The 13,250-nt window shown below is 36.5% G+C and overlaps 1 protein-coding gene and 1 pseudogene across 3 annotated transcripts; both read right to left on the bottom strand.

The window, feature by feature from the left end:
- Positions 2,452-6,198, bottom strand: LOC104792708 (annotated as a pseudogene).
- Positions 7,009-10,429, bottom strand: LOC104792707 (inorganic phosphate transporter 1-4). Of its 3 annotated transcripts, none has more exons than XM_010518918.2 (2): positions 10,142-10,429; positions 7,009-8,803 (listed from the first exon to the last, which is right to left on the bottom strand). In XM_010518918.2, exon 2 carries the CDS (start codon positions 8,787-8,789, stop codon positions 7,185-7,187), a length of 1,605 nt encoding a protein of 534 aa, XP_010517220.1. In that variant the 5' UTR covers positions 8,790-8,803; positions 10,142-10,429; the 3' UTR covers positions 7,009-7,184. The 3 variants fall into 3 exon arrangements, with proteins under 3 accessions (XP_010517220.1, XP_010517219.1, XP_010517221.1); XM_010518917.2 differs by lacking the exon at positions 10,142-10,429 and adding an exon at positions 9,082-10,111; XM_010518919.1 differs by lacking the exon at positions 10,142-10,429 and adding an exon at positions 8,893-9,055.

Here is a 13,250-nt window from a genome sequence, read left to right as displayed (position 1 = left end):
GCTCGAGCTGCAATTGTACCCTTCTTTTACTTTGAATAAGAAACATGATTATTGAAACAGCTCTACCCGTTTTACCGAGCTGTCTACATACCCTTAACGGGATCAAGCCGAGTCGTAGTTCGTAAATATAAATGAAGCCAACAAGATTGTAAGATAAAACAGAAACAAAAGCCTCCACATTTATTGAAAGACTCAAGTACTATTCACCGCTACGAGCTACCATCACTAGAGCTTCATCCGGTGACTGGCCAGGTAAACAAGTCCTCGAGGCGTCCGATTGTTTTCACTCCATCTTCAGTTGGGAATTTCACACCCTGGTGGTAAGTAGACGGGATGGCCTTCATCTAATATATCCAAGGTGTCCCAAGGATGGATGACGTTATAGGCAGCAGATCGATCAAAGACGGTGAACTCAACGATCTTAGGTACACCGGCGGTGAACACCGAGATCTTAATTTGACCGAGAGACATGGTGGTATCGCTAGTATAACTGTATAAGCAAATGAGCGGGGTCGGAAAGCCCGTAACGTCTCCACGACTAATTAAAGCCATTACATCCATCACATAAAGTCATTACATCCAACGGCTGTGCATTTTCGATTTTTATATTTTTATTAAAATATTAGTGAGACCAATTGTTTCGTCTCACTCCAGTAGTCACTGCAAGCAACAAGACTGTTTTTTTGGTGTTCAACATAAAAAGGTGTTTTTACTACTGTCTTACGGCAAAATGTGACTAAAATCTACAGAACAGCAAAACATTCTTTATGTATTCATCCCTGCTTCTGTTTCTTCCTTCTGTCGACATCAGAGGAATCGTCATCACATTGGCCTGTTTGATTTCTTTGAACAAGATTTCAAAGGCTCCATTGCATCTNCTACATATGATATCATTTTGTTTCGTATAATTAAGACCGTCGTCATGCATATGTCTTCTTACGAATATTAATTTGCAAGAGTTTAAACATATGAGTAAGCTCACAGAGGTGTATATGTCACAATAGTGGAGTCAAACTACTAGGAAAAGGCGTTCTCACATTGCAGTATTTATACATAATAACGTTAATCTGCTGTATTTATACATAATAACGTTGCAAGTTACAACACTTAACACGCATAAACATACTTAAGCGAGATAGATGAGTTAATGATTACTGTTAACAGACAAGAAAATTGCATAATTAAGATTTATTGACCGTTGGTTTGTACCGTTTTACATCATCTTTTTCGACATGTCAAGCTTCCTCTTCTCAATCGCATAAAGCCTCCCCGTTTCTTGCCTCCTAATACTTCCACTGTTCATCCACACCCTCATTAATTGACTCGGTACATATCTATCACATCATTTGTTCGAGATATAGAAACTCATATCTTCTAATTACGAATATCCAATCTCATATCTTATATTTTTCCCGGAAGCGTTTTACAAGTACGTACGAGTGTATATAAAGCTTACCGAGATGTGGTGCTTGACACAATGGTGGAGTCTCCAAGCGAGTTATTATGATCACAGTTGCTTAAACAAACCTGAGAGAGTTTCTCTTCCGACAAGCCACACTGAATGATCAACAATAACATGCATCAGGATATATGAGATAACATAAATATATGTATAATATTTTAATTGTAATTCATATAAGAAATAAGGATATAATTTTTAGCTAAATTAATTTCAAACATCGATAATATATGAAATAAGTTAAACGTTTTAGTGTTGGTTTAATTGTGACGAGTTCAGAGGTCGTATCCCCAAGTACAGTCATTGACCTGGCCGGCCAAGGGGCGAACATCTTTTGCGACAAAGAATAATTCTGATCTTAATTGTCTTCGTTGTAGCTTTTCCTAATAGAATAATATGCTCTGCTCGAGCTGCAATTGTACCCTTCTTTTGCTTTGAATAAGAAACATGATTATTGAAACAGCTCTACCCGTTTTACCGAGCTGCCTACATACCCTTTACGGGATCAAGCCGAGTCGTAGTTCGTAAATATAAATGAAGCCAACAAGATTGTAAGATAAAACAGAAACAAAAGCCTCCACATTTATTGAAAGACTCAAGTACTATTCACCGCTACGAGCTACCATCACTAGAGCTTCATCCGGTGACTGGCCAGGTAAACAAGTCCTCGAGGCGTCCGATTGTTTTCACTCCATCTTCAGTTGGGAATTTCACACCCTGGTGGTAAGTAGACGGGATGGCCTTCATCTAATATATCCAAGGTGTCCCAAGGATGAATGACGTTATAGGCAGCAGATCGATCAAAGACGGTGAACTCAACGATCTTAGGTACACCGGCGGTGAACACCGAGATCTTAATTTGACCGAGAGACATGGTGGTATCGCTAGTATAACTGTATAAGCAAATGAGCGGGGTCGGAAAGCCCGTAACGTCTCCACGACTAATTAAAGCCATTACATCCATCACATAAAGTCATTACATCCAACGGCTGTGCATTTTCGATTTTTATATTTTTATTAAAATATTAGTGAGACCAATTGTTTCGTCTCACTCCAGTAGTCACTGCAAGCAACAAGACTGTTTTTTTGGTGTTCAACATAAAAAGGTGTTTTTACTACTGTCTTACGGCAAAATGTGACTAAAATCTACAGAACAGCAAAACATTCTTTATGTATTCATCCCTGCTTCTGTTTCTTCCTTCTGTCGACATCAGAGGAATCGTCATCACATTGGCCTGTTTGATTTCTTTGAACAAGATTTCAAAGGCTCCATTGCATCTTTGCTCCCCTCTTTAACCTTCAGTATCTCGGCCATAGATCTCGCCTTCTCTCTTCTCGGCTCTCTGGTTCCAGCTGCGACGTCTTTCCTCGTGATGTTACAGGGTGTAACCTCATCTGTTTCCTTGCCTTTTTCTTCTTCGGGTTGTGAACTTCTTGTGGTGGCGGCCGGATAAGCACAGTATCTTTGCTCTATGCCTGTCCATCTGAACATGGAGCTGAGCTTTTTACCTTCCAACGCCTCTACGAGAATATTCAACTCATCGATAGTGTATCTATAGAGAAAACTCTTTCTGTCAAATGGACAGGCACAGAGCTTCCTCATGTGAGTCAGACACGAGTAACGATCAGCTGAGCATGAACATTTGACAGCGGAAAGATATAAATCCCCAAGACATACACAGCATTCCCTTTTGCTCACAGCATCATAACTTTTGTCCATCCTTTGCGATTCTAGTGAACCGCTAAGGAATTCACGTCTGCGTGTCTCTTCCCTGACCCGTGACTACAAGACAAGAAAAAGAGAAATAAAATAAGCAAAAGGTAGTGCGGAAGTTCTTCAAGCTGCACAATTTTAATGCGTAATCTGAGGAATACAACAGGCAAATAAGAGTGGTGAGCATACCTTGACAATGTTGGAGAATACCTCCTCCTTCCCACATGAATCATTCCACCTCGCGTAACATGGTGGGTTTTTCTTGGACAAAGCATATTCCTTAAGGTATTTCACAGCTTCCCTTGAAGCACTTAACAATAGTTTATCATATGATATTAACGATTTTTACTCTTCTCTTCATTCAGCCGAACAGCAATGTTCCCATGGGGCAACCAATCAAGGGGAGCAAAATTTGCTTTCTCCAAACAGTTGAAGCCACAATCAAAGGCAGAGTAATACGACCCAGGAAATAAAATAACATACTGGCCAGGGTTCTGGACACAGCGGGTCACTGGTATACCCTCCATGCTCAATTGATATGGAGACATTATCATCACCTGCCAAAAATACATTGCTTCCCTAGTAAATGAACCACAACTATAAGTATTTAATAGCTCTCGGTAAGAGTCATAGTTATGATAGGAATTAATTAAAGTTGAACAGATAAATCCAAATACAGTGTGATCTCTCTATGGCTATGGCATGTCATGATCGTTTATGCTGAACACGAAATAAATCACAAATGAAATCTTAGTTGGTCACTCTACTGTTTATTTTCTTTCTGAGTTTTGAAAAGAGTAATATGCATTCATGCTTAATGTGTTCACAGATACTTACAGGATCGAGACTCTTCTTTGGCTGTTCTCCTGATCTCTCAGGGATTAAGTTCTTCATGGTAGCTTGGAACTTAGATCGATGACATCCCGCTACAGAATACCACACTCTAGGAGCGCCCTCATGCAAATAGCAGAGAGAGTAGAGTCTCTCCTTCTCAGATTTCTGTTCAGCAACAGATATTCCAAGAGACAAATATGAGAGACTATACAAGAAAATTAGATTTAAAAACTTAAAATGCTGCAAAATTTATTCTAGTAACAAGTTATATAATGCTTTCAAAAAATGACGACCATAGCTTGACCTCTACTTTAAAACTTACCCAGAACTGGGAGGACAAGCACATTCCCACACTTAGGCGAGGAACACAGATTGATTCGCAGTCTTCCAATGAAAGAAGAGAACCAGGAAGCTTAGGCGTATTGTTCAGATTCCAACCTGATGTACTGTACTTGCAAGATTCAGATGGTTCAGATAAAGGAAATCCACTGCCAAACGTTGAGGTGTCTATATCATTGCCATAAAGCACCTAATTTACACAGCAAGTTAGCATTGTATTATAGCCGGTTTCATATTATACGAAAGCAGTAGACTTGATATTATTAACATACCCCAATTTCAACAAGTGGACTCTCAACAAGTTGTCTATACTCTTTTTCAACGTCTGCCACAGTTTGCTCCTCTAGTTGTGGTGATGGAGATGGGTTCTTGGAACCCAAAACCTCATCCTTCATGCTAAAATGACTCTTCTTGTATGAATCTGCCAAGCTTTTAAAGCTCTTTAAAGTATGCCCTGGACCGCGTTCTATTTTACAAAACTTAACCTCCTCAGATGTAGCATCATCACTATCCGCATCAAGCTCCTTTTTAATCTTTGGGTTCTCGGTATGAATTCCATCAAAGAGCTGAACTTGAGGGAAAAATGTGGAATCATCCCAGATTTTCATCTCCTTGAGAAGACATGGAGGTTTCCACGAAGGAGGAGGAACAACACAACAGATTCCATACGGCTCAGCTCTTTCGCGCAAGCTTGCTATATATGAGAGTGTATCACCAAATTCCTGAGAGATTCGGTAAAAGCGTACATGTTTTTTACCAAATACTTATGATGTAAAAGAGTTAAATAACGTATTCTGTCTTTCATAAAAGCAAAGTATAACTGACCTCCTCGGTTGGGTTAAACACAGGAGCTTCCTCAAGGACTTCGGTCTCCGAAACTTTGAGTCGCGGTCTTAACCGTACCTGTGAAAAACATTTTTCCATAATAAGTAAAGAATGCAAAAGACTTCAACATACCATATTGATACCTACGCTCTCATACGTCTCAAAGCTTAGAAGAGCTACATAAAACAGCACACCAATCTCCAAACAATTCATGCTAAATCACTTAGAGCTGGCCTTACAAATTACAAACCATATACAGCTAAATACATCAAAATCAAGTCTTATGTCTATTAGTGGATATGACTTAGCAAACATGCCAGTAAAAAAAACTAGTCTATTTGGAAGATAAAAAAAAGACAGAGAAGTAGACATATAGTTAAAGGGACCTCAGGTGTTTTTGGCTTTAAGGCCTCTGAGCTGGGGAGTGTGTGATCATGCACTATCCACGGTCGGTTTGTAAGAAACATATCCTCTGTAGTTGTCTGCTCTTGTCTCGACACCGACCTAGAACTATCTTCGTCTCGGCGTACATTCTTCAGCACAAACGATGTTTGAGATACAAAACCAGGCGGAGTTGAAAGTACGTCCATGTTTCTAGATTTCAAATATGTTGGCACAGCTTCAATGCCCATTAAACCCCCAAAAGATTAAATTCCTGAAGAAGAAACAAATTGAACTTTCAGAGGAGCCCTAGGCTAAGATTTGATTCATAAGGGTCTATTTATATAAACATTATTGGATAAGACTAATTCGTTCTTGTTTCATCAAAATTAGAATGTGATCAAAAACCATAGGCTAAGATTGATCCTGAGGTTGAAACAAAAACGCTTCGGAACTTAGGATACAAAATCTAAAACTGGGGATTGATATTGTTTATAGCGATCGAAAGGTCCAATTTAGTTAAGAGGAGAAGCGAGTAGAACACATACCCGGTGACGAAGTGAGATTCGAAGACTTTGAGACCATTACACAACCAAAACCGAAGAGCAGATAGAGAGAGAGAGAGAGCCTCTGGATTTTTTTTTTTTTTTTTTTTTTNTTGTTATGGTCAAAATAGATAAAATTGGATTTCCGTCGAAATAAATAGATAACCTAATTCCGGTTTTGGTAATTTTTGTTTTTTTTATTCTTTTTCCATTTTACTGATGATAAGAATAAATAAATAAATAAGCAAAAGTTGTAAAAAAGAAATACTTTACAAAGTTGTAAAAAATATTGAGGGGGTGTATTCAACTTGACATTTTAAGTGATTTGTGTGAAATTTACAAATTCTATGTTATTCAATTATAGAATTTAAAAAATCTATTAAAATTCACTGTTATTGAACTGATGATTTAAAAATCTACTTTAAAATTTCATGTTATTCAAAACAGTTTTGTGGACTAGGATTTTAATAATTTTTAGGATTCTGGAGAATTTGTTTAGTTAAAAATACAGAAATCCAAATCTCATGGTTTTAGGTGGGATTTGAAAGAATTTTACAGAAAATTATATGAACTTCCCTAAAATCTATCAAAATTCTAAATTTCCTAAATCCCATCAAATTTTCCAAAATCATTGTTTGAATACACTATTTTGTTCACCTATATTTTATATTGTCCACTAAATTTATTAAATCTCATCTAGAAACATGTAATTGGCCTAATGTAAAGAAAATTCCCCATAGAGATTAAGCCATAATCTATCTTAAATTGAAGCCATTATCTGTGTTCTCTGCAACTTCCCCACAACGCATAAATTGTCATCTAACATACTGCACAACTAGCATGGGTCTTCAATTTATTAAGTTTCTGATGCCTTCAATTAAGGTCATCTAACATACAGCACAACTAGCATGGGTTCTAATATAAGTCTTCAATTTATTAAGAACTAACATATTGAGATCTTATTAGAAATCGACTCATGAAAACTTTGATTTCTCTGGCATTTAGGCATCAACGGATCACATAATGAACAACTTGAGTTGCTACAGACAAGAAGATAATTATTACAAAAGGCGTCTTATATCACCTGCTAAACTATTGGGACCGTTCTGCTATCACTGTTGCTATTCTCATTGTCTTCATTTTCACCGGACATTTCCTCTAACGACTTCCCTTTAGATTCAGGCACCAAAAAAGTGAAGAGAATACCTAAGAAGTTAACCACACCCAACACAATAAGCGAGTTCCTGACCCCAATCCCTGGAGGGTATCCTGCGTCTGTCTTCTCTTTGTCAGGGCTCTGAGCCAAGTACAAGAACCCGAACGCACCAACCATTGCTCCTAATTTCCCTGATGCTGCAGAGATACCATGGCAGGTTGATCTGAACCTGGCTGGGAAGATCTCTGCTGGCACAACGAAGGTTGTAGCATTGGGTCCAAAGTTGGCGAAAAAGAATGTTAACGAATACATGATAACAAATCCGATTCGGTTCTCCTTGTGAGTCCAGTGGTTGTAAGGAATAGCCAGAGCAAACATAAAGACCGTCATGAAGAAGAAACCCATCATCTGAATAGCGAATCTTCCGATGACATCAATGAACGCAACTGTGAACCAGTAACCAGGTACCGTGCTACACAAGGCGATGAGCGTCTGTGCTCGTGCGATCTTGAAAACCTCCTGAATCGCATTCATGCTTTGCGCTGGAGGAATCCACCCGATGGCGCTGAATATATCTTTCTGGAAAAGGTTTTGACTGTAGAAAGCGATGTCGAGAAGGAACCATGTCGAAGTAGTACCTAGCAAATGAAGCCCATGGCGACTCATGAATTCCTTGGATAACAAGGAGAACGCCTTGGACTTCTCCTTTGAGTTCTGTTCCATCTTCTGCTGTTCTGGCTCTATCTCCATTTGCAGAACCTTAGACATGTCCGAAGCTGCCTGCTTTGCATCTTTAGCAACCAAAGCTGTGTATCTTGCGGTCTCTGGCATCTTAGATCTCGAGTAATACGTCATTGCTGCTGGGATAGCACCAACCATAAGTATTATACGCCATACCAAATCGGCTTGAGGAATCGTGGATCCCAAGGGATCATCCTCATAGGCAGGGGATGGGAACTTAGCTTCAAAAGCAGAGGAAATTATAATCGCGAAAATTCCACCAGCCATGATCCCGAACCCTTGCATAGCGAAGACCGCAGAGACAAACGCTCCGCGAGTCTTCTTGTTCGCGTATTCAGACATGATCGTTGCGGATAAAGGGTAGTCCCCGCCGATGCCAAATCCAAGCCAAAACCGAAAAAAGCAGAGCGTGGCCATTACAGCTTTTGGCTCGTGTCCGAAAGAGAGACCAGAGGCTACTGAACAAAGGACCATGACCATTAACGTCATACCATAAACTTTCTTCCTCCCGAGCTTGTCACCGAGCCACCCGAAAAAGAGCTGACCGGCGAGGGTCCCGCAGAAGGCAACGCCATTGACGGCGGCTGCTACGTTGGGAGGCAGAGTCCCAGGTTTTTGTGCGCCTTCCACGTGGTAGTAAATACGACCGAGGAGCTTCGTGACCAGGGAGATGCAGAAGAGATCGTAAGCGTCGGTGAAGAATCCCATTCCGGCGATTATGATAGCCGTGAAATGGTACCATTGCGTCTTGGCCACGTCAAGTGCATTCAACACTTGTAATTGATCCCTTGCCATTCTTCTGCTCCTCTCTGCAATTTCATAAAAAAAGAAAGTCGAATAAGTACCCATTGTATATAATTAAGAATTTTTTACTAATTGAAATGTCAGCGTGGATCACATTTTTGGCGTTATAAGATCGACCCATGAATCTCATCAGGAACTTGTGGGAATCTCTAACTTAAAAAGACATCATAGATAATATGGATTTAACAGTTTCAATCGATTTACTTATGCCAAAATATTTTTGAAAAGATTATCATTTTTCAAATTCAATGATCTAAAGAAGCATATAGTTTCGAGTTAGTACCGTTCATTTAGTATGGATTTGCAAAATAAAAAACACTTCATTACATGTTGACCCAAAAAAATGAAATTCATTACAAAGTACAAACAATAAAGTAGTTTACCGAACTTGAAATAAGTTAGGCACTTTTAAAGGCAAATAGAATTAGACCTTAACATTAAAAAAGGGACCCCCATTAAAATAACATAAAAGTTCTATTATTTAAGTTTGTTCTCAATTCGTTAATCTCTTAATGACAAACATAACGTATGTTGACCGAAACTTGAAAAAAAAATAACTTTGAAATTTAAAAGCCAATATTAGAAAATTAGCATGTGTATGTGTATGTGTTAGATGTGGAAAAGTTTTAATTTTCTTGTATATATATGATAGTAGAAGTCAACTCCAGTTTTCGTCCAGTCTACTCTATCATATGACAATAATTATGTGTAAGCTAATAAATAACTCAAATAATTGGAATCCTAATCTTTTGGGTTTCTACCGACGTTACCAATTATTAAACGTAACTAAGAAATGAGAGGTCATAAGAGTTTTTTTTTTTAACTACTACACAACTATGTTGACCAAACAAAACAAAAAAACTATTTACTACTACAATTTTGTCTTTACTCTAGTTACCAAGAAAAGTCCGACTTGTGACGTCTAAACTAAATCTGAACACGGAGTGAGAGTAAGACAGCGAGTTGTTTTGTCTTAATTGCGGACACACCTTTTATTTGAAGAAAATATATCTCTTTTATTGCAAAAATATATTTTTGCATGCCCTTTTCAATTTTTCCATTTGTGAATGATCGATCATACCGCTCAACAAAACAAAACAAATACTGTACGTTTGAAGAGAACTAATCCTAATTAATGATCCAAGAATGTGGGAAAAAGCAGCAAAATTTTGATCTTACAATTTATTTTCTCGACAAGAAAAGACACATAAGACGAGACCACACCTATAGATATTGAAGAGGCAGAGAAGAGGACCACACATAATAGAAAAACGATAACAACCTATTGTTTTGCATCCATAAACATAAGCATCAAAAGACAAAAAATTCAAAGAAAGACTTACAGAAATATACAACAAACTTTTTCCTAATAGGAATTTGTGTAGGATCCGATCTGATTAGAAGAGTGTAGAGAAAGAGAGAGGCAGATGTGAAAATTTTAATTTCCTTATTTTTTGTCTGGAGAAAATGTAGAGAGAGAGATTAGAGGAATGAGCGTTGAAGCTGCCTATGAACAAGGACAGAGTTGAAGCGTCTTGAAACGGATATATTTATAAGCTCCTCTCTATGAGATATTCCTTTCTCTATTTCGGTATATTCTCCTTTCAACGACGCCGTTTGAATGCTTTGTATTTTTTTCTTCCTATTTTTACCTACCTTTTTACTTCGTTTAGAAAAAAAATATTAAGACACGATGATTCTGTTTTGCTGTTTTTATTCTTTTATCATCTACAAAATAGCTGTACGTATTTAATAAGTCCCTTCCTTTTTTACTCGTAGTTTGACCATGAATTGATTGATTTTTGTTACGGAGCTTACATGCTTGGAAAATGCAAACGCTTGGCATGCGGTTAAGGATATGACTTTCAAATACTAATACAGTAAGAATTTTACCCTCTTATTGACACACACACACACACTGACACACGCACACTTAATATATCCATGATGAATGACGAAGAAAGCAAAAAATTACATATGACTTTTCAAGAAAGAAAAAAACTCATTACAATGCATTTAGAGCGACAGGTCAACAAAAAACATCTTTGGTTTGAATATATTAAGGATGTTTGTTTTCAACAATATGCAAAATAAACGTTTGTTGCTTGTTATAAAAAAATGTGTTTTACTCTTTCCTATCCTCGTGAGGTGTATTTTATACCTTCTGGTAGTAAGTATAATTGTTTTATGATCACTAGCTAAGAATAAAAAAAAACGTATACCAAATAGTATATAATAATGTTATTTTCTCATTGTTGATCTTGATTTATGTTCGTTTATTAGTTTCTTGGCAATGTTTTTTTCGTTTAATGATTTTCGATATATTTATTCGTTTGTGTACGTAAACATCTTCTATTTTGTTATTAAAGAAGCAATAACTGCAGGACGTAACTATATCTTCAAATGTCAATGGTATTTAGTGGTGTAGATTTATTGAGTATGGGAATAAAAACCTATTTGTAGCGTGTGAGTAAGGCTCATCACTTTGGATTTGGAATGGTCCGTTCCCTATCTGATAAATAAAGAGCCTTTAAAGCATTTACCGAAATATGAATATCTAGTTTTAGCCCAGCAACTTGTTTTGTTTTCCCCCTTCCGTGACTGAACAAGAGTTCTACCAAATTTTGGATGGTATCTCTATTTCCAACCATTCTTAAATATCAAAGCTCAAAAATAAAATTTAAAGGTTTCATACATGTCTTTCACGTGAAAATTAAAAAAAAAAAAAAAATTCATTGTGGATATTATATATACTACACCATCTTTTTCATAGAAATATTTTTGACATACTTACACCTTTTATTTTATTTTATTTCTCTTTATTTCTCGAAATATAGGAAAAGTCGCCACTACAAACTACATAAGTGATCATGATTTCAAGAACTAAAAAATTGCAGCTGCTATACCAATTTCTAACATATAGTTTAGCATTTGTGATCTCAAAAACGTACAACAACAACGTGATCTCAAGATTTCGATGACAAAGTTAAATACTAAAAGAGAAGACGACTTTCATGACAATAGTAGCTACCAAGAGGTGGCCAACTGCGACACACTATCGGGAAATTTGTATGTTAAGAAAACAAAATAAGTTTCGACTACTAGTGACTACATATTATATCTTTAAAAGCAAAACCAATTCCCTAAAAAATTAAAGAAATTAGCTACAAATTTATACTACTACTCAAAATTGTCAAAATTCTACAACTGGAAATTTGTCAACTTTGTTTGCTCAGTTACCCACTCACTTTTTCAAAGTAAACACGTACGGAGGCAGTATCAAATAAGCTTAGCCAAAATGAAATAAAATAAAAAATAAAAAAATAATGAAAATGATTATAATTTTATTTTTATATTTTTCCGGCAATTTTTTTTTCATTTTATTAACTCTATGTATTTAACTCTGACTTCCTTTTTTTGGTTGTTTAATTTTTCATTTATTCGCGAAAAAAAAAACTTTATAAAACAAACAAAAAGAAACTTATGAAAAGAGAATAGTTTGAGATTAACAACAAACTGAAAGGTGAAAATATAGATTATACGTTACGGCAAAGCTTGGTGAGGGAAGGGATTCACCAGAAGGAAAGGACCATAAGATTTCGATATGTTGAAAGTTTAAATCAGTTCATGAGGAGACCGACGACTTAATTAATTGTGTATCTTTCTTGTTCCTTCCCGCCAAAGACGTAACCAACCAAAAATTAATTTTAAATTGATGGCTTGACGTTGAGAAAAGATGGTGATGTTTGCTGGTGTTGACTTGCTACGTCCATGTGTTGAGATCTTATTGCTTAATGCTTATAAAGCTGACTTCTAAGTCCACAACTCCTTCGTTCACATTGGGCTCCTTCTTTTTTTTTTTAATATTTTTCGCATATGAATCATAATTATTTCACACTGGGAGTATTTTAGTATGTTTATAGGGTATTTTAACTGTTATTTATGTCAGATTTTGCTTAATCTAAGTACTACTTAAGTGAGATGATATGATATATGTATTCCATCCATTCTCTGCACCGCACATGAATACCATTATTAGTTATAGAAAACGGACACAACTATTAGTACTCTGCACATTACTAATTAGTAAGAGAAAACGGATATAACTAAATTTAGCCATAATTCCTTTTTATTCACAAGAATATGCAATCTGCAATATGCAAATTTAATTTCTTTTAAACAAGGGCGTCAGCATAAATAACTTACAAATTATTGTATTTTTGTTCTTCTTCTAAAAAATTCATAGTTCTATAGACATAGTTTTTGGTCTTATTTCTGAAACATTAGACTTTATTTAAGTCTACGATTAAAACTAGATCATCCCCCTAAGAAAAAAGTCTGACTAATAGAATGAGGACCGGAAACTCTAGGCTACTTTTTATCATTAATATATATCTTTTGGTTTGCCCAAAAAACATAAATGAAAAAATCATTAATATTTTTTGAATATTA

This window comes from Camelina sativa, chromosome 6, assembly GCF_000633955.1.
Source record: "Camelina sativa cultivar DH55 chromosome 6, Cs, whole genome shotgun sequence".
Taxonomy (NCBI): Eukaryota; Viridiplantae; Streptophyta; class Magnoliopsida; order Brassicales; family Brassicaceae; genus Camelina; species Camelina sativa.
Note: the sequence above shows the minus strand (reverse complement) of the source record. Positions and strands in the feature narration are given on the sequence as shown.